General features: G+C 33.6%; 1 protein-coding gene across 4 annotated transcripts in view; it reads left to right on the top strand.

Moving 5' to 3' along the window:
• The window catches only part of RNF180 (ring finger protein 180), a 139,102-nt gene that overhangs the window by 109,186 nt on the left and 9,601 nt on the right, over positions 1-20,315 (top strand). For all 4 annotated transcript variants that reach the window (XM_081053319.1, XM_081053321.1, XM_081053320.1 and 1 more), the window contains exon 7: positions 5,026-5,151. In XM_081053319.1, the coding sequence (XP_080909445.1) occupies positions 5,026-5,151 (126 nt within the window). The remainder of the gene's footprint in view (positions 1-5,025; positions 5,152-20,315) is intronic.

Genomic DNA, 20,315 nt, shown 5'->3' with positions numbered 1-20,315 from the left:
TTTTATTTAAAATTATTGTGATTATATCATGACCTACTTAAGCTATCTACTATTATGGGACATTTAATATAGTTATTTATCATTTATTTATTTGCTGACATATGTGGATAAATATTTGTACAAATTTCTGAGAATTTCCTAAAATGGATTTCCAGAAGTCGTTAAAGTCTGTGTGTGTTTTAAGTCTATATATGTTGCAAAATTATGCTTCAAACTTATTGCAAATGGCAGTATACAAGTTCTTATTTTCTTTGTACTCTGAGCTATCCTTTTTTTCTGTTTTAAATGCCTTATCATAAAAATGCTCATTTTTATTTTGGTCTGTTCATCTTTTTCTTGTTTATTAGAAATGTAATGTTGAACATTTTATTTGTTGCCAAATCCTGCATTTCCAAGTTCAAATGCCACTAGAATGGGGCAGCACAGTTCAGAAAGAATAGCATCCTTGGGGTTTGTACAGTTTATAGCAAAGTGAGATAAGGTTTAACGTATTAAAATAAAAGAAATTATTTTAGAACAGAAAAGGATTTAAGATGATATTATCCAGTGGTTATCAAATCTGACACTGCATCAGAATAACCGAAGCAGCTTGTAGAAAACAGGGACTCGTACGTCACCTCCACAGCACTTCTGTTCCAGTCTATCTAGGCAGTGTTCTAGAATTTATGGTTTAATGTGTCTGATGCATAGTCAGGCTGCAGACATGCATTTTGGAATCAGTGATCTAGTGCAATGCCCTGCAGACAGGAATTTCATTTAATTCATTTTTATATTCCTAGATGGACCAGCAAAGTACCAGGTACATAGCAAGTGCAAAATAAATGTTTGCAGGAGATGGGGTAGAAAGCAAGCACAAGAAGTTCAGCAGCTGATAAAAGATTCCACAGTTAGGAAGCACTGGAATCCAGTTTTTACTTGGCCCAGTAATAGTGGGACCAGGGCTTCTGTGTCCTCTTTTCTCCAAAGGCCCTTCAGATCAAGTATAAATTGCTGGTCTCATAAGATTATGTTATGGACATATACGGTGTGTATGTTCAACAAAATGTTGTAGTTACAACTGTCATCTCTTGCAGATTTTAATAATTTCTCTGATCATAATTTTCTTAGGTACTCTAAATATATTTACGAACCCTTTCCTGTTTTGATACATTAACCACATGGCTATGTTAAATATAGCTTAAAGCTGCACTAAGTTCCTTGAAGCTAAGAAACAGAAGTATCATAGACATCATTATTAATTTACTTTACTCTCACCTACCTTCTAGGAAAAGTGGTTTGTGGTCCGTTACCAAAACTGAAATTATTGGACGACTCTTACAAGAATGTCCTTTTGATCTCATGTCTTAGAATTCTGTCACTTCCAAATAAGTTTTCAGTATAACAGAGGGACTGCAATGGCATCCTTTGGTTATTACATCAACATATTAGGACGTGGCCACAAGCTCTAAAGACGGGATGTGGGAGCGGAGAAAGAGAAAGGGGAAGAATAAGAATTCTTGAGTTGCAATCTCTTCTCCTTGGTTTATATTATCTCCCACAGAAATCTTCATTTACCCTTCACACTGGTCTCATTTTTAAGGGCATTTAGTAAGTTGCAAGCCAGTTTGTCCAATAGTTAATTGTTAATACAATACCACTTATGGGATATTTTAAATTAAAGTTACTGGGGTGACATTGGTTAATAAAATTATGTAGGTTTCAAGTGTACAGTTCTATAACATATCATCTATATATTGCATTGTGCGTTCACCACCCAAAGTCACATTTTCTGTCACATATACAGAGGGTGCCAAAAAAATGTATACACATTTTAAGAAAGCAAACCAACATTAAAATTGTAATACTTAATATATATCAATAACAAAAGATGAATACAAGTCACATTTGACTTCTCCAATTACAAGAGGTGCTCAAAGTGGTTACCATCAGCGTCCAGACACTTCTGGTTACAGCGAACTAACTGCTTGACCAATATTAACCAAAGTGTCCACTTCTATACATTCTTTTGGCACCCCCAGTATATGTGTACATCTTCTTTATTCAGTCATCTATCAAAGGACACTTCAGTTGTTTCCATGTCTTGGCCACCATGATTAATTCTACAGTGAACATAGGGGTACATATATCTTTACAGATAAGTGTTTTCAGATTTTGGGGGTAGATACCCAGAAGAGCATTTACTGGGTCATATGGGAATTATATTCTTAATTTTTGAGGAACCTCCATACTCTTTTCCATAGTGGTTGTACCAATTTACATTTCCACCAGTAGTGTAAGAGGGTTTCTTTTTCCCCACCACCTCTCCAGTACTTGTTATTACATGTCTTGTTAAAAATAGCCAATCTAACAGATGTGAGGTGGTATCTCATTGTGGTTTTGATATGCATTTCCCTTTTTGCTAGTGAGGTTGAGCATCTTTTCATATATCTCTTGGCCGTTTGTATGTCTTCTTATAAAAAGTATCTGTTCAGTTGCTCTGCCCATTTTTTTAATTGGATTGTTTTTGTTGTTGTTGTTGTTGTTAATTATATTGGGTTGACATTGGTTAGTAAAATTATATAGGTTTCAAGTGTACAATTCTATAATACATCATCTATGTATTGCTTTGTGTGTTCACCCCCCAAAGTCAGTTCTCCTTCCATCACCATATATTTGACCCCCTTGACCCTCTTCTACCACCACTCTTTCCTCTTCCCCTCTAGTAACCACTAAACTGTTGTCTGTGTCTATGAGTTTTTGTTTGTTTGTCTTGTTCAAATACTGCCTGCCAATAGTCACAACGTGGATGGATCTTGTCATGCTAAATGAAGTAAGTCAGACAGAAAAAGTTAAGAACCATATGATTTCACTCATATGTGGGATTGAAAACTGAAAGCCTCATTGTTTTGTTGATGGTTTCATTTGCTGTGCAGAAGCTTTTTAGTTTGATATAGTCCCATTCATTTATTTTTGCTTTTACTTCCCTTGCCTATGAGGTCAAATTCATAAAATCCTCTCTAAAAAAGACAAAGGTCCGTAAGTTTAATACTTATGTTTTCTTCTATGCAATTTATTTTTCCAGGTCTTATATTTGGGTCTTTGATCCATTTTAAGTCAATTTTGGTGTATGGTGACAGATAGCAGTTTAGTTTCATTCTTTTGCATGTGGCTTTCCAATTTTCCCAGCACCCTTTATTGAAGAGGCTTTGTTTTCTCCATTGTATTCTTTTGACATCTTTGTTAAAAAATATTTGCCCACGTATATGTGGATTTATTTTTGGGTTCTCAGTTCTGTTCCATTGATCTGGGTGTCTGTTTTTCTGCCAATTATTGTCATTTTGTAGTATAATTTGAAGTCAGGCAGTGTGATACCTCCAGCCCTGTACAAGACATTATTAAAAGAAATTGAATAAGACACAAAGAAATGGGAAGATATTCCATGTTCATGGATTGAAAGAACCAATACAGTTAAAATGGTCATAGTACCCAAAGCAATAAACAGATATAATGCATCTCCGTCAAAATCCCAATGACATTTTTTAAAGAAGTGGAATAAAAAAATCATCAGATTTGTATGGAATCACAAAAGACCCCAAATAGCCAAAGCAACCATGGAATTTTTAATTTATCAGAAAAGACCATGAATTAGTCATCACTGCTTAAGGATAAGTCCTGCAAGAAGATATTTGTTACTGTCAGTGAATGAGTTATAAGTCATTTGATAGCTTCTTCCATTCTCTTTATCAGTATGAGTGACACTGATGAGTCTTTGGAAGCAGGTAATGGTGCCATGACCATCTTGTACTAAGGCGCCGTTCATAGATAGTGGGCAAAGTGAACTTCAATGAAACAGCAGTGCATTGCTGCAGAAAACACTGTGGGCATATCCAACCTGAAATGATTTAACTGTTAAACACATAAAGGATAATAAATTCACTAGCCATAAGAACTCCATGCATACATAATGAGTATACAAATTATGAAAATATTTTTTCTCTAACTTGTATGCTTGAATTACTGGTTCTTGGGTGTGGAATGGGGCAGGGAAGTTAGAGAGTTGTAGGTTTAATACATAACCTCACTTGCCTACAGTAGTCTATTTTTTACATTGTTTCTTTTGTTGTTAAATACAAACTTCATGAATCCATTTTTCTTGTGAATTAGGTAAAAGTCAATCCAAGGGAATAATTAGGAAAAATAGAGAAAATTTAATGTAACTGGTTTGAACAGAAGCTCAAAGCCTGGAATAGGATAGAAACTGAAGAAACAGGCAATAATTGTAGGATGAAAGTAAGAGAGGACCACTGATGGAAAGACTATAGTTTACTTCTCAAGTTAGTAACTAACTCTGCACTAGCCTCTCCGACAAGAACTGCACCATTAGACAGTCTGGGTCAGATCTTGCCTTGCTTTCTATGGCTCATATATAGAGAATTTCTACTAAAGTGAATATCATCATGTGTGTTCTCTGGTTTGTGCTCACGTCACATGAATTTTTTTCTTTTTCAATCTCATTAGCAAGCTTCTTAAAGGTTGAAAATTTGTTTCTAAATTTTTAAACTTCCTCAAATCAGCAGCATTAGACTCAGTAAATGCTCTCAACTCATCACATGTAGAATGAAATAAAGAGATTATGAAGTAAAAAGTTCTGAAAGGGTTTTTCATTACCATTATCTCTCCTGAGCCTCATGTAATTGTACTTTTATCTATTCTGTTCCTACACCCCTAACACTATTCCCCGTTTTTTGTCTACTTGTTTATTTCCATCTTTTACTCTACAGTCTTCTTGCAGGAACTGTGTCTTATTCATCACCGAGGAGCTACTCAATAAGGTATATGTTCTTATGTGTAGGCAGATCAAAATTGCCTCAAATGTGAGTTTGGGAGAATTATGTTTGCCTGAGTTAAAAAGAAAGTTGGCTCTACTTTTGTCTCCACTGTCTTAAAGAGATCTGAATTTATTATCAAAATACAATTATTTTTTATGTTCCTGCCATTTACTTAGGTTAATGTTTTAAAATACTATTTTCTTTTACTTTATTCTAGAACTGAACAATGCCACAAAAACATTCTTCACTAAAGAATATTTGAAAATAAAACAAAGCTTTCAGAAATCCAGCTCTGCAAAATGGCCCCTACCAAGCTGCAGAAAAGCATTCCATCTTTTTGGAGGTAAGGAAACTAATCCCTCCCCCCTCAAAAAAAAGCCTTGTTACTTTGTCCAAGTTCTCTTTTTAAAACTGTCGTTTTCCTGTCTTAGAAATGTTAGTGGAAACATTTCTGCATTGTTCAATTTTAAGTAAGGATTTTGCTGAAAGCTACAGGTATACACATGAAGAAAATGGAGACTATGCAATAATTTGAGAGCAGAATTTGAGAGAAACTCATGATTACACTGACTTTACCGTGTTGTCAATAATGTATAGATTATGAAATTTATCTCAAAAGTAACAGGATGTCAAAAGCACTGGTATTCAAAAGCACTGGTATAAGATTGAAACAATCCATTATCATAAGCCAAGTTTATTTAGTTTTAATATTTTACAGTTATCGCATAAGATTAGGAGAAATAGAAAGTGGGAGAGCTTTTGTGTAGAGAGTCTCAGAGGTGTGCAGTGGACTAGGAAAACCAGTTTTTTGTGTTCAGGCCTAACTAGCCATTTGACCTCAAGCTGTCATAGATACCTTTTCTTTTGTTTCTGTTTTCTGATCTTTAAAATGGGAATAATTATATCTGCCTCCCCTAATTAATAGACTGGTTATAAGGATCAAATGAGCTCATGTGAAAGCACATTCTAAATTATAACTATTCACTCTATATAAACATAAGGAATTATCAAAATAAGGGTAAGAGATTACGTCTTTCACCTTTAAAAATTTGTTACTATATAATGACAATCATACAATATGGACAAAGTATAATTTCATCTTTTATAAAAAAAAAAAAAACATGGTCTGTCAAAGCGTGAACTACTGTGCAATTTTAGATTTGCCCCTTATGATAGTACAAGGTCTGGTTGGAAAGGTTCAGATCTGGGGAACTATGATCTTCAGGGAACAGGAAGGACTTCTGTGTATGAAAACCGATATGATCCGTACAGCAGTGACAGAGACCAAAGGAGAAAGAAACAGAGCCTGCATAGTTGAGGCAAAGTTGAAGTTTAAGGACAAATATAACTTTATATAGTGGTTTGAATGAACAAAGTAGTTCAAGAACATTATATAAGCACATACTGTTTTACAAAGTAGTTAGTAACTGAGTTGGTATGGAAACATTTAAAATGTATCGCATTTAACCCAAATATAGTATGAAATCAAATATAAGGAACTCAGTCTTGCTTAAAGGATTTCATACCAAAGAAGAGAAAATTTATAATATGAATTATGTGCTTTAAATGATTCCTTTGTATCCTACCTTCTACCGTACATCCAAATTTTAGAAAGAATGAAGCACCTTTCTGATAACCCCATAATTTCCTTCATCTTTTTGTATTCTGGGGTATGGAAGCTATAATTTAAACAGTTGCTTCCTTGTGATTTCACCTTATTTGTCCATAGGAGTTCCACGGAGCTTAACATTTTGTAAGTTTTTATGGAGGATATTCAAAAGCTGTATTATACAACCTAACTTAAGAAATATATTACTGTCAGGAGCTCAGCTGAGCAACAACAGCTATATATATATAAATAGTTGACATACATTATTGTTCAGCTTCAGCTTTAGGTGTGTACAGTTCAGTAATCAGGCATCTACACCATCCCTGAAGTGGACTCCCTAATAAGATAAGTGTCAATTGGATACTCTATAAAATCTTTACATTATTGATTATATTCCCCAACCTGACTTTCGTATCCCTGTGGCAATCTTGTGGGGGTTACTGATTCTGCTTTCTAATCCCCTCACCTTCTCCCTCATCCCGACACCACCCCCATCTAGCAACCCTCAGTTTTTCCTCTATATCTCTGAGGCTGTTTGTGATTAGTTCATTCATTTATTATTTTCTTTAGATTCCACATATAAGATCATATGGTATTTGTCTTTCTCTTTCTGACTTATTTCACTTAGATAATGTTCTCTAGGTCCATCCATATTGTTGCAAATGGTAAGATTTCATTCTTCTTTATGGCTGCGTAATACTCCATTGTATAAATGTGGCACACTTTCTTAATTCAGTCATCTACCAATGGGCATTTCAGTTGTTTGTATGTTTTGCCTATTGTGCATAATGCTGCAATAAACATAGGGGTGCATAAATTTTCTAGAATTAGAGTTTTGGATTTCTCTGGATAGATACCTAGGAGTGGAATTGCTGGGTCATAAGGTAGTTCCATTTTCAGTTTTTTGAGATACCTCTATGCTGAGTTTCATAGTAGCTGCACAAATCTGCAATCCCACCAATAGTGCACAAGAGTTCCCTTTTCTCTACAGCCTTGCCAGCACTTGTTGTTTGTTGATGATAGCCATTTTGACTGGGGTGTGGTGGTATCTCACTGTGGTTTTTATTTGCATTTCTCTAATGATTAGTGAGTTTGAGCATTTCTTCTTATGTCTATCTGCCATCTGTATGTCCTCTTTAGAAAAATGTCTGTTCATGGTCTCTGCCTATTTTTTAATTGGGTTGTTTGTTTATTTGGAGTTGAGTTTTTTATAAATTTTGGATATTAACCCCTTATCGGATATATCATTGACAAATATTCTTTTTACTTTTTAAAATTTTTATTTAAGGCCGTACGTTTCAGTAATCTTATACATTACACGTAGTATTTTTGTTATTCTTCATTGTAAATATTTTTCATAAGAAACCACATGTAATTAGTTGATTGGAACATCTTGGTTAAAATAAAATGGTACTAAATTAAGATCATATTTGAAAATTGGGGTCTGTGATTCCCATAGTTATATCACACTATTCAATAAACATACCGTGCCATCTACCATGTTTACCCAAAAATAAAACCTAGCTGGACCATCAGCTCTAATGCGTCTTGTGGAGCAAAAATGAATATAAGAATCGGTCTTATTTTAATATCATTTAATACAATGTATAATATAATATAACATAATATAATACTGGGTCTTATATAAGACCAGATCTTATGTTAATTTTTGCTCCAAAAAACGCATTAGAACTGATGGTCTGGCTACGTCTTATTTTCTGGGAAACACAGTGTGCCATGTTATTTCCCTAAGAAAAATTTCTTTTCAGCTTAATTTTGTGAGGGTGGTGGAAGGAAGTTATGTGGGAAGGGGGATCTTCCAACAGATGCCGTTAGCTCCACAAAATTAGTGTTTTTTCAGCAAACAAAACATTATACCATAGTTTTAGATTTTCTAGCCAATGAAGCTCATATATACTTTTCTTGAATTAATTCAACCATTAAGCTAGCTCACACTTAAAACCTAGAATAGACCCATTCCTTTTCACCCTACAACACAGTTTCTTACAGATATTGATGAGCAAGCAGATATGTTTTTTCCTTCTAAAAATACATTATTTTGTGTAGTTACACATGAAATGGATAATGTCAATGAATGGAAATATTCCATATAAATGTGAGCTAGCATTTTTCATCTCTTGTCAGGTACTAGTTGAACTGATGACTCAGTCAATCTTAGTTCTTCTTCCAGAAATATCTATCATTTCCAGGTAGTGCATCCTCAGGTATCAATATCACATTGACGTGACTTCCAGCCATGCCATGTTAGTTGGTTTCCTAAAAAAAATATGTATTACATAAGTATATAAATGTAAACATATCTATAAAATTAAAATATTAAATACATATTAAGCGAACTAGCTAACAGGTTTTAGTAAGATCTTTTTGCAAACAAAAAAAAGTTCCATGCTGTTGAATTTTTTTTTCCTAAATACTACTCAAGTCAAAGAAATTTTAAAAGGTTACAGTTTAAAATCCCATGCCCTAATTTTTCTTACTAAACAAAAACATGCAGCTGAAATGTAAGTGTCTGAGATATATTTATAACAAATCCATCCATTTCTTATAAAAGTCTGGGGAATTGTTTTATTTGATCATTAGTTTGCTGAAGGTGTCAGATCGATTCTGCAAGTTTAAACATGCTCAGTATAAATGAAGGAATATCCACATGGAAAAGAATAGAAAAAAAAGTAGTACCTGCTCAAACAGCAGGAGTTTGAATATAACCCAGAAATCTGACTTTCCTGAAAGTTGGAGGTCAGAGAGATTTTAAAATATGCTGTAGATTTAGTAATGTATTTTAGTAGAAAGTTCATGAACCTTTACATTTCTTCTGAAATTGGAACCATTTCGTTCACAAGATAATTTTCTGAAAGGGCCTATGAATTCCAAAGTGTCTTTTATTTTCAATTTATTTTCCAGTGGCAGAGTCAGTTTCTGTTTTTGCTATAGGGTATACTTATTAATTTAAAATTTATTTCAAAAGCTGACTCAGTAATAAGTCCTACATACCATCAACTACTTTAAAAACGAGTTACATTCAATGCCACTAAAATGTAAAATAAAACGTAAAATCACAGGTTATAAAGAGTTAGAGCTACGTGGGTACTAGACTTACTGGGAGATCACTTTGCAAGTTATGTAAATCTCTAAACTCTGTATTGTACACTTAAATTAATATAATATTTAATGTCAACTATTATTGAAAACTAAAAGAATAATTAGAAAAAAGGAGTTAGAAAGAATATATATTCTTTTTTTGGCCAGAACCATGGAGGGTGCAGAAAAGAAGAAGGTTCCCTCACCAGGGAATTTAGTGTACACTCTTGCCTGATTCGAGTCCACAAACAATGAGCTGTACAAACCCTGGATCCTACCCTTCCAGGACAGGGAAGCTAATTCATAACTCCATCTTAACTATCTAGTAAACCTGACTAGAGAATTCAGGCAACCACTGAGCCTATCTTACAGCCTCATTTGAGTAGGGGACAAAGTTGGCATTCGTATCCAACTTCTCAGCCAATGGTACATTACCCGCCATCTCCAACTTTAAAGCTGAAACAGTTGCTTCAACCCAAAACCATAACAGGAGGCCCACCTGCCCAAGGACATTACCAGTAAACACGCTCAGAAACCCAAACTGAGCTGATTGGGGAAGGTCTTTCTCTGCCTAAGGAAACTTGTAAAGACTGAAAGAAAAGCCCAATTATTCAAGTGTGCATATACTAATGTAAGGAATCAAGAATAATGAAAAATCAGGTAAATACGACACCATCAAAGGAAGTTAAAAGAGATCCAATAACTGACCCTACAGAAATGGAGATCTACATCAGACAGATAATTCAGAATAATCCTCTTAAGGAAGTTTAGTGAACTACAAGAACACAAAGAAAACTAAACAAAATTCGGGGGGTGGGGGGTGGTAAATGCATCAATAAAACAAGAAGATTGACAAAGAAGTAGAAACCATCAAAATAAAAACCAAACGAATTCCTAGAATTGAAAAATGTAATAATTGAAGAACTCAATAGACAGTTTCCAAAGCAGACTTGACCATGCAGAAAGAAAAATCAGTGACCTCAAGGATAGGACATTTGAAAATATCCCGAGGAGCAAAAAATAATAATAGTAATAATAGTAATGATGATGATGATGAAAAAAGTAAAGTCTCCAGAACCTATGGGACAAAATGAAAAGAAACAATATTTGCATTAGAGGAACTGCAGGAGAAGAAGAAGAGAAAGGGCAGAAAGTATATTTAAACCAATAATGGCTAAAAATTTTCTAAACCTGAAGGGGAAAATGGCTGTTTAGATCCATGAGACCCAAAAGACACCAAATAGGTTCATCAAAAATAGGGCTTCACTGAGATACATTTTAATTAAATTGTCAAAAGTCAAAGAAAAAGGAAGAATTTTAAAAGGAGCAAAAGTAGAGAAGTTACATAAAAGTGAACACCCATAAGACTATCAGTGCATTTCTCAAGAGAAACTTCAGACCAGGACAGAATGGGATGACATATTCAAAATATTGAAAGAAAATACTGTCCACCAAGAATTCTATACCTGGAGAAGATAAAATATTTATGTGCCCAACATCAGAGCACCTAAATATGTAAAGCAAAAACTAACAGAGCTAACCAAAAAATAAATGGCAGTACAATAATAGTTGGGGACATTAATACCCCACTCTCAACAATGGATAGGTAGATAATTCAGACAGAGAATCAATAAAGAAACAACAGATTTGAACATTACAAATAAAATGGACCTGACATATACAAAACATTCTAACACAGAATACACATTCTTCTCAAGCACACATGAAACATTTTCTAGGATAGACCATATATTAGAGCACAAAACAAATCAGCAAATTCAAGAAGACTGAAAGTATACCAAAAATCTTCTCTGATCACAGTGGCATGAAATTAGAAATCAATAATTAGGAAAACTCACAAAAATGCATGGAAATTAAACAACATTTTCCTGAAGCAATGAAGAAAGAATTTAAAGGGGAAATTAGAAAGTTTCAAAAAAATTAAATGGAAACACAATACACCAGAACATCTGGGATGCAACAATGGTAGTTCTAACATGGAAGTTCATAGCAATAAACACCTACATTAAGAAGCAAAAAATACACCCCAATAAACTTTAATTAAAAAAAGCAAAAAATACACCCAACTAAGTAACTGAATTCTGTTATGTAAGGAGCTACAAAAAGTAGAGCAAACTGAACCGAAAGTTAACAAAAGGAAAAAATAAAATTAGAACAAAAATCAATGAAATAGAGAACAAGAAAATAACTAACCAAACTAAGAGTTGGTCTCTAAAAACATATGCAAAATTTACAAACCTTTGGCAAGACTAACCAAGGAAAACAGAGGATCCAAATCAACAAAATTACAAATAAAAAAGGAGACATTACAACTGATACCACAGAAATACAAAGGATCATAAGAGGTTACTATGAACAACTATATGCTATCAAACTGGACAATCTAAGGAAAATAAAACATTTTTAGAAATGAACAACCTACCATGACAAAATCAGAAAAAAAGAGAAAATCTAAATAGAGTCATTACTGGTAAGACAATTGAATCAGTCATCAAAAATCTCCCAATAAAAAATGCCCGAAACCAGATGGTTTCACTGGTAAATGTCACCAACTATCCAAAGTAAAATTACCACCCGAAAAAACTGAACGTGAAGGAATACTCCCAATTTTATGAGGCCAGAACTATCCTGATATAAAAGCCAGATAAGGACACTACTAGAAAACTACCAGCCAATGTCTCTGATGGCTATTGATACAAAAATTCTCAACAAACCAAATAGAGCAGCACATTAAAAATATCATTCACCATTATCGAGTTGGATTTATACCTGCAATGCATGGATGGGCCAACATACGCAAATCATTAAATGTGATAAATCACATTAATAGAATGACAGAATCATATGATCATCTCAACAGATGAAGAAAAAGCACTTGTCAATACTCAACATTTGTTCATGATTAAAAAATACTCAACAAAGCAGGAATACAGGAACATATCTCATCATAATAAAAGCTATATATGACATACCCTCTGCTATTACATGAGGTGTGACAAATTCGCAAATTCATCCTAGAAAAAGTGCTACATGCCTCATTGCTGAATATCACTATGGTCACCTTCGAAGTATTCCCATTGGGAAGCTATGGTAGTGCCTAGTCCACCCTTCAAAGCAATTTTGGAACTCCTTCTGGAATGGCCATCAGAGCTGTCATCGTATTACCCTTGATGTCCTGAATGTCATCAAAATGTCTTCCTTTCAATATTTATTCTATCTTTGGATAAAGAAAGAAGTCATTGGGGGCCAGATCAGGTGAATAGGGACAGTGTTCCAATACAGTTATTTTTTTACTGGCTAAACCTCCCTCACAGACAGTGCCATGTGAGTTGGTACATTGTTGTGTTGCAAGAGCCATGAATTGTTGGCGAAAAGTTCAGGTCATCTAACTTTTTCATGCAGCCTTTTCAGCACTTCCAAATAGTAAACTTGGTTAATTGTCCAGTTGGTACAAATTCATAATGAATAATCTCTCTGATATCAAAAAAGGTTAGCAACATCGTTGCAACAAGTTTGTGAACTTAATTGTGCGACCTTGTATTCAGTGCTGAAAGTTGAAGGCTTTTCCTCCAAGATCAGGAACAAGACAAGGGTGCCACCTGCCACTTTTATTCAGCAAAGTGTTGGAAGACCTAACCAGAACAATTAAGTATGAAAAAGAAATAAAAGGCATCAGAATCAGAAAGGAAGAAGTAAAATTGTCTCTATATGCAGATGGCATGATTTTATATATAGAAAATTCTAAAGGTTCAACCAGAAAGAGTTTGAACTAACCTATTCAGTAATGTTGCAGGATACAAAATTAACATGCAAAAATCAGTAATGTTTCTATATACTAATGATGAATTTTCTGAAAAATTGATCGTATTTATAATAGCATCAAGAAAATAAAATATTTAGGAATAAACTTAACCCAAGGAGGTGAAAAATCTCTACTATGAAAATTACAAGACACTGATGAAAGAAATCAAAGAAGACACAAATAAATGAAAGGTATCCTGTGTTCATGGATTAGAAGAATGAATGTGGTTAAAATGTCAATACTACCAAAAGCCTTGATTCTGTTTTGACTGAATCATGATGAAATAGAAAGTCCGAACAGACAAATTGCTAGTAAAAAGATTGAATCTGTAATCAAAACCTACTTACAAACAAAAGTACAAGACTATAAGGCTTCACTGGTAAATTCTATCGAACATTCAAACACTGATACCAATCCTTCTCAAATTCTTCCAGAAAAAATAGAAGGGAATTCATTTTATGAGGGCAACATTACCCTGATACCAAAATTAGACATGGATGCCACAAGGAAAGATTATTACATACCAGTACCCCTCGGGAACAGAGATGCAAAAATCCTCAATGAAATGTTAGCAAACCAAATTCGACAATGCGTTAAAAGGATCATACAGCGATCAAGTGAGATTTATTCCAGGGATGCAAGTGTGGTTCAGCATCTGCAACAGTCATTGTGAGACACCACATTAACAAAATGAAACATAAATATCATATGATCATCTCAACAGATGCAGAAATAAAGTTGTGGGATTAAAAAATCAATGCACAAAAATCTGTTGTATTTCTGTACACTAATAGTGAGCAATCAAAAAGAAAACTACCCAATTACAATTGCATCAAAAAGAATATAATACCTAGGAATAAGTTTAACCAAGGAGGTGAAAGTATGATGAAAACTACATGGCATTAATGGACAAAATTGAAGCACACACACAAAAATGGAAAAATATTTCATACTTGTGGATTAGGAGAACTAATGTTAAAATATCCATATATTAGGTCAGTGCAATCCATATATTAGGTCAGTGCAAAAGTAATTGTGCTTTTTGCAATTATTTTTAACCTTTTAAACTGCAATTGCTTTTGCACCAACCTAATACTACCCAAAACAATCTACAGATTCACTGCAGTTACATTCAAAATTCAAATGGCATTTTTTTCCACAAAGGTACAACAATTTTAATATTCATATGGAACTGTAAAACACTCTGAATAGCATGAGCAATCTTGAAAAAAGAAGAACAAAGCTGGGAGTATCATATTCCCTGATTTCAAACTATAATAATTAAAACAGTACGGTTTTGGCATAAAATCAAACACATAGATCAATGGAACAGAAAAGAGAACCCAGAAATAAACCCATGTATATATGGTCAATCAATTTGTGACTAAACAACCAAGAGTATACACTGGGGAAAAGACAGTCTCTACAATAAATGGTGTTGGGAAAACTGGATAGCCACATGCAAAAGAATAAAACCAGACCACTATCTTACACCATACACAAAAATTAACTCAAAATGGATTAAAGACTTTAAGGCCTGAAACCCTAAAACAATGCAAGAAAACATAGGTGGTATGCTGCTTGATATCAATCTTGGTAATGATGATTTAAAAATAACACCAAAAGCAAAAGCAACAAAAGCAAAAATAAGTGGAATGACATCAAATGAAAAGGCATCTGTACAGTAAAGGAAACCAACAATGAAATGAAAAGGCACTGTACTGAATGGGGGGAAATATTAACAAACAATAAATATATCTGATAAGGGGCTAATATCCAAAATATATAAATAATTCATAAAACTCAACAGCAAAAGAACAATCTGATTTGAAAAATGGGCAGAGGATCTGAATAGACATGTTTACAAAGAAGACATACAGATGGCCAACAGTTAATGGAAGGTGCTCAAACATCACTAATCATCAGCAAAATGCAAATCACCTTGCAATGAAAAATCACCTTAAACTTGTTAGAATGGCTATTATCAAAAAGATTAGAAATAACAAGTTTTGGTAAGGAGGTGGAGAAAAGACAGTTGGCACTGTCTGTGGGAATGTAAAACAAAAATAAGTACAGCCACTATGGAAAACAGTTTGGAGGTTTCTCAAAAATTAAAAATAGAACTACCATATGATCTATTGATTCTAGTTTTGAGTATTTATCTGAAGAAAAAAACAAACATATGATCTATTGATTCTAGTTTTGAGTATTTATCTGAAGAAAAAAACAAACACTAACTTGGAAAGATATGTGCACTCATGTTCATTGCAGCATTATTTACAATTGTCAAGATATGGAAACAACCTATGTGTCCATTGATGTAAGAATAAATAAAGGAATTGTGGTGTATATGTACAATGGAATATTATTCAACCATACTAAAAGCATGAAATCTTGCTATGTGTTAACATGGATGGACCTTGAGGACAATATGCTAAGTGAAATAAGTCAGACAAAGAAAGACAGATATCATATGATCTCTCTTGTGGAATCATATGTGGAATCATAGATAGATTAGATAGATAGATGATAGATAGATAGATAGATAGATAGATAGATAGATAGATACATAGATACATAGATACATAGATAGATAGATACATAGATAGATAGATACATAGATAGATTAGATTAGATAGATTAGATAGATAGATAGGATAGACAGGCAGACAGATAGATAAAAATCTCATGGATACTGAGAATAGATTGGTGGTTTCCAGAGGAGGGGGTAGGGTATGGGAAAATGAGTGAACTGTTTTGGGGTTTGTTTTTTAAATGTAAATAAATGAAATTTAAAAAATAAAATACTACCAAGAGCGATCTATAAGTTCAATGCAATCCTTACCAAAATTCCAAGGCCATTTTTACAGAATTAGAAAAAAATATTTCTAAAATTTATACGGAATTACAAAAGACCAGGAATAGCCAAAGAAATCCTGAGAAAGAAGGACAAAGTGGGAGGCATCACACTTCCTGGTTTCAAGCTGGAGTACTTAAATCAGTATGGTACTGGCAGGAAAACAAACAAGCCAATTGAACAGAATCAAAAGTACAGAAATAAACCCAAGTATATACAGTCAACTAATACTTGACAAGGGAGCCAATACTCAGTGGAGAAAAGACAATCTCCAAAATAAATGGTGCTGGAAAAACTGGATATTCACATGGAAAAGAATGAATCCTGACTCCTGCCTTACACCACTCACAAAAATCTACTCAAAACAGATTAAAGACTTAAAAATGTGAGACCTGAAAAACAGGGAAAAGGCTCCTTGACATGGGTCTTGGTAATATTTTTTTTTGGAAATCACACCTAAAGCACAAGCAATAAAATAAAAAATAAACAAGTAGGACTATATCTAACTAAAAAGCTCTGTACAGTAAATAAACCAGGAACAAAGTGAACCCTATGGATTGGGAAAAAAATATTTACTAACATATCTGATGAGGGGTTAATATCCAAAATATATAAAGAACTTACACAACTCAACAGTAAAACAAACAAACAAACAAATCCAATTTAAAAATGGGCAAAGAACCTGAATAAACATTTTTACAAAGAAGATATACAAATGGCCAACAGGTACATGAAAAGATGCTCAACATCCCTAGTCACTGGGGAAATGCAAGTTGAAAACACAGTGAGATATCACTCCTTGCCTGTTAGAGGGATCATCATTAAGAAGACAAGAAATAACAAATGCTGGCATGGATGTGGAGAAAAGGTAATACTTATGCACTGACGGTCGGAATGTACATTGGTACAGCTACTGTGGAAGACAGTTTGGAGGTTCCTCAAAAATTAAAACTACTACATGATTCAGCACTTCCACTTCTGGGAATATTTCCAAAAGAAACGAAAACACTAACTCACAAAACTGTACCTCCATGTTCATAGCAGTATTATTTACAATAGATAAGACATGGAAGAAACCTAAGTGTCCATCAGTAGGTGAATGAATAAAGCAGTTGTGGTGTGTATATATACAATGGAATATGATTTGGCCATAATAAGTGCAGAAAGCCTACATTTGCAACAACGTGGATGACTTGAAGGCATAATGCTAAGTGAAATAAGTCAGACAAAGAAAGACAAGTACTGTACGACTTACTTTTATGTGGAATCTTAATTTTAAAAAAAATCACCAAATACACAGAAAAACAGATCAGATTTGTGGTTACAAGAGCAGGGAGTTGGGGGGAGGGAGAATTGGAGGAGGATGGCCAAAAGGTACAAATTTCCATTTATAAGATAAATAAGTACTGGGATGTAATGGACAACATAACTATAGTTAACACTGCTATATTACATACAGGAAAGTTGTGAAGAAAATAGGTCCCAAGCATTCTCATCACGAGAAGAAAAATTGTTCTTGTTATATTTATAAGATAGATATTAACTAAACCTATGGTGATCATTTCACATTATGTGTGAAGCCATCATGCTGTATACCTGAAACTTGTGATGTATGTCAATTATTTCTCAATAAAATTGTAAAGAAAAAAAAATAAAAATTCCAGGCCCAAATGATATCACTGGTAAATTCTACCAAAATTTAAAAGAAGTCTTCTGAGAAAATTAAAGAGAAGGGAACACTGCAACTTATTCTATGTGGCCAGCATGACCCAGGCATGAAAGCCAAATAAAGACATCACAATAAAAGAAAATTACAGATCAATATCCTTTATGAATATAGATGCAAAAATCCTCCATAAAATACTAGCAAACTTATTTCAGTAGAATGTTAAAAGGATTATACACTATGACCAAATAGTATTTATCTTAGGAATAAAGGGTTGTTTTAGCATAAGAAATCAATATAATAAATACACACTAATAAAATAAAGGAAAAAAATAGACAATCTTGATTAATGCATAAAAGGTATTTGACAAATTCAATACCCTTTCATGTTTAAAACAAACTAACAAAAAACTAGGAATAGAAGGGAACCTCCTCAACATGACAAAGGACATTTATTAAAAACTCAACAGCTAACATCTAACTCAGTGTGAAAGGCTGAAAGCTCCCCTCCACCTCCTAGATTAAGACAGGGTATTCCTGCTTTCACTATTGCTATTCAACACTGTGCTAGAAATCTAGCCACAGAAGTTAGATAAGAAAAATAAAAGGTGTCCAAATTGTAAAGGTAAAAGTAAACTTATCTCTATTCACAGATGATATAATACTATATATAAAAAGTCCCAAGGATGACATAATGCTATATATGAAAGAAAGCTATTAAAGCTAATAAATAAATTCAGCAAAGTTGAAGCCTGTAACATCAGCACACAAAAATTGGTTGTGTTTACTAACAGTGAATAATCTGAAAAGAATATTAAGAAAGGTATTTCATTTACGATAGCATCTAAAATAATACATAAGTGGGAAAATTTTAACCGAGGATGTGAAAGATTGGAACACCAAAAACTACAAAGCATTGCTGAAAAAAATTAAAGAAGACCTAAATAAAAGACATTCCATGTTCATGGATTATAACACTTAATATCGTTAAAATATCAGTACTACCCAAAGTTATCTACGTATTCAGTACAATCATTTTCAAAATCAAAATTGCCATTTTTGCAGAAATGAAACAGCTGATCCTAAAATTCACATGAAATTTCTAGGTGTCCTGAATAACAACAAATCTTGAAAAAGAAGTATAATGTTGTAGGATTCACACTTCCCAATTTCAAAACTTACTGCAAAACTGCAAAACTACAGTAGTCAAGCACCGTGGTACTGTCATAAGGATAGATATATAAAGCAATGAGATAGAAAGTCTGGAAATAAACCCATGTCATATGTCTGTGGCCAGTTGATTTTTACAAGGGTGCTAAGATCATTCAATGGGGAAAGAACAGTGTCATCAACAGATAGTGCTAGGACAACTGGATTTCCACATCCAAAAAAAAAATTAAACCCCTAACTCATGCCATATACAAAAATTAACTCAAAATGAATCAACCTAAATATAAGAGTTAAAACCATAAAACTCTTAGAAGAAAATATAAGGGTAAATCATGACCAGTGGATTCTTAGCTATGACACCAAAAGCATAAGCAACAAATTTAAAAACAAATTGAATTTCATCAAAATTAAAACTTTTAAAGCACACTATCAAGCAAATGAAAGGAAAGCCTTTATAATGGGAGAAAATATTTGGCAATCATATATCTAATAAGGGCTTAATATTCAGAATATATAAAGAACTCAATAACAAGAAGACAAAATATTTTTTTAATGGGCAATAGAATTGAATAGATATTTCTCCAAAGAAGATATGCACATAGTCAAGAAACACATGAAGAGATGCTTAACCTCATTAGTCAATGAGGAGAATGAATGCAAATTAAAACCACAATGAAGAGTCACACTTACTAGAGTGCCTATAATAAAAGTTAAAACAAACAAACAAACAGAAAATAAATGTTGTTGGCAAGCATATGGAGAAATTAGAACTCTTGTACATTGCTGGTAAGGGTGTAAAATGATGCATCCCACTGTGAAAAGATTTTGGAGTTTCCTCAAAAAGCTAAACATACAAATACTATATGACTCAACAAGTCTGCTCCTGGGTATATACCACAAAGAATTGAAAACCAAAACTCAAACAGGTAACTGTATGCCAATGTTCTTTGCAGCATTATTCACCATAGATAAAAGATGGAAACAAGCCAAGTATCTGTAAACAAATTAATGGATGAACATAATGTGGTTCATACATATAATGGAATATCATTCAGCCATAAAAAGGAATGAAGTTCTGATACATGTTGCAGTATTAGTGAACATTGAAAACATTATGTCAAGTGAAATGAGCCAGACACAAAAGGATGAATATTGTATGATCCCACTTATCTAGAATAGGCAAATTCAGAGAGACGGAAAGTAGGTTAAAGGTCAGTAGAGGCTGGAGAGAGTGGGGAATTGAGGCATTATTGCTTAACGGCTATAGAGTTTCTTTGTGGTAA

The sequence above is a fragment of the Rhinolophus hipposideros genome (genome assembly GCF_964194185.1).
Source record: "Rhinolophus hipposideros genome assembly, chromosome: 7".
In the NCBI taxonomy this organism is placed as follows: Eukaryota; Metazoa; Chordata; class Mammalia; order Chiroptera; family Rhinolophidae; genus Rhinolophus; species Rhinolophus hipposideros.
The sequence above is the reverse complement of the archived record's forward strand: the minus strand, read 5'-3'. Positions and strand labels throughout refer to the sequence as shown.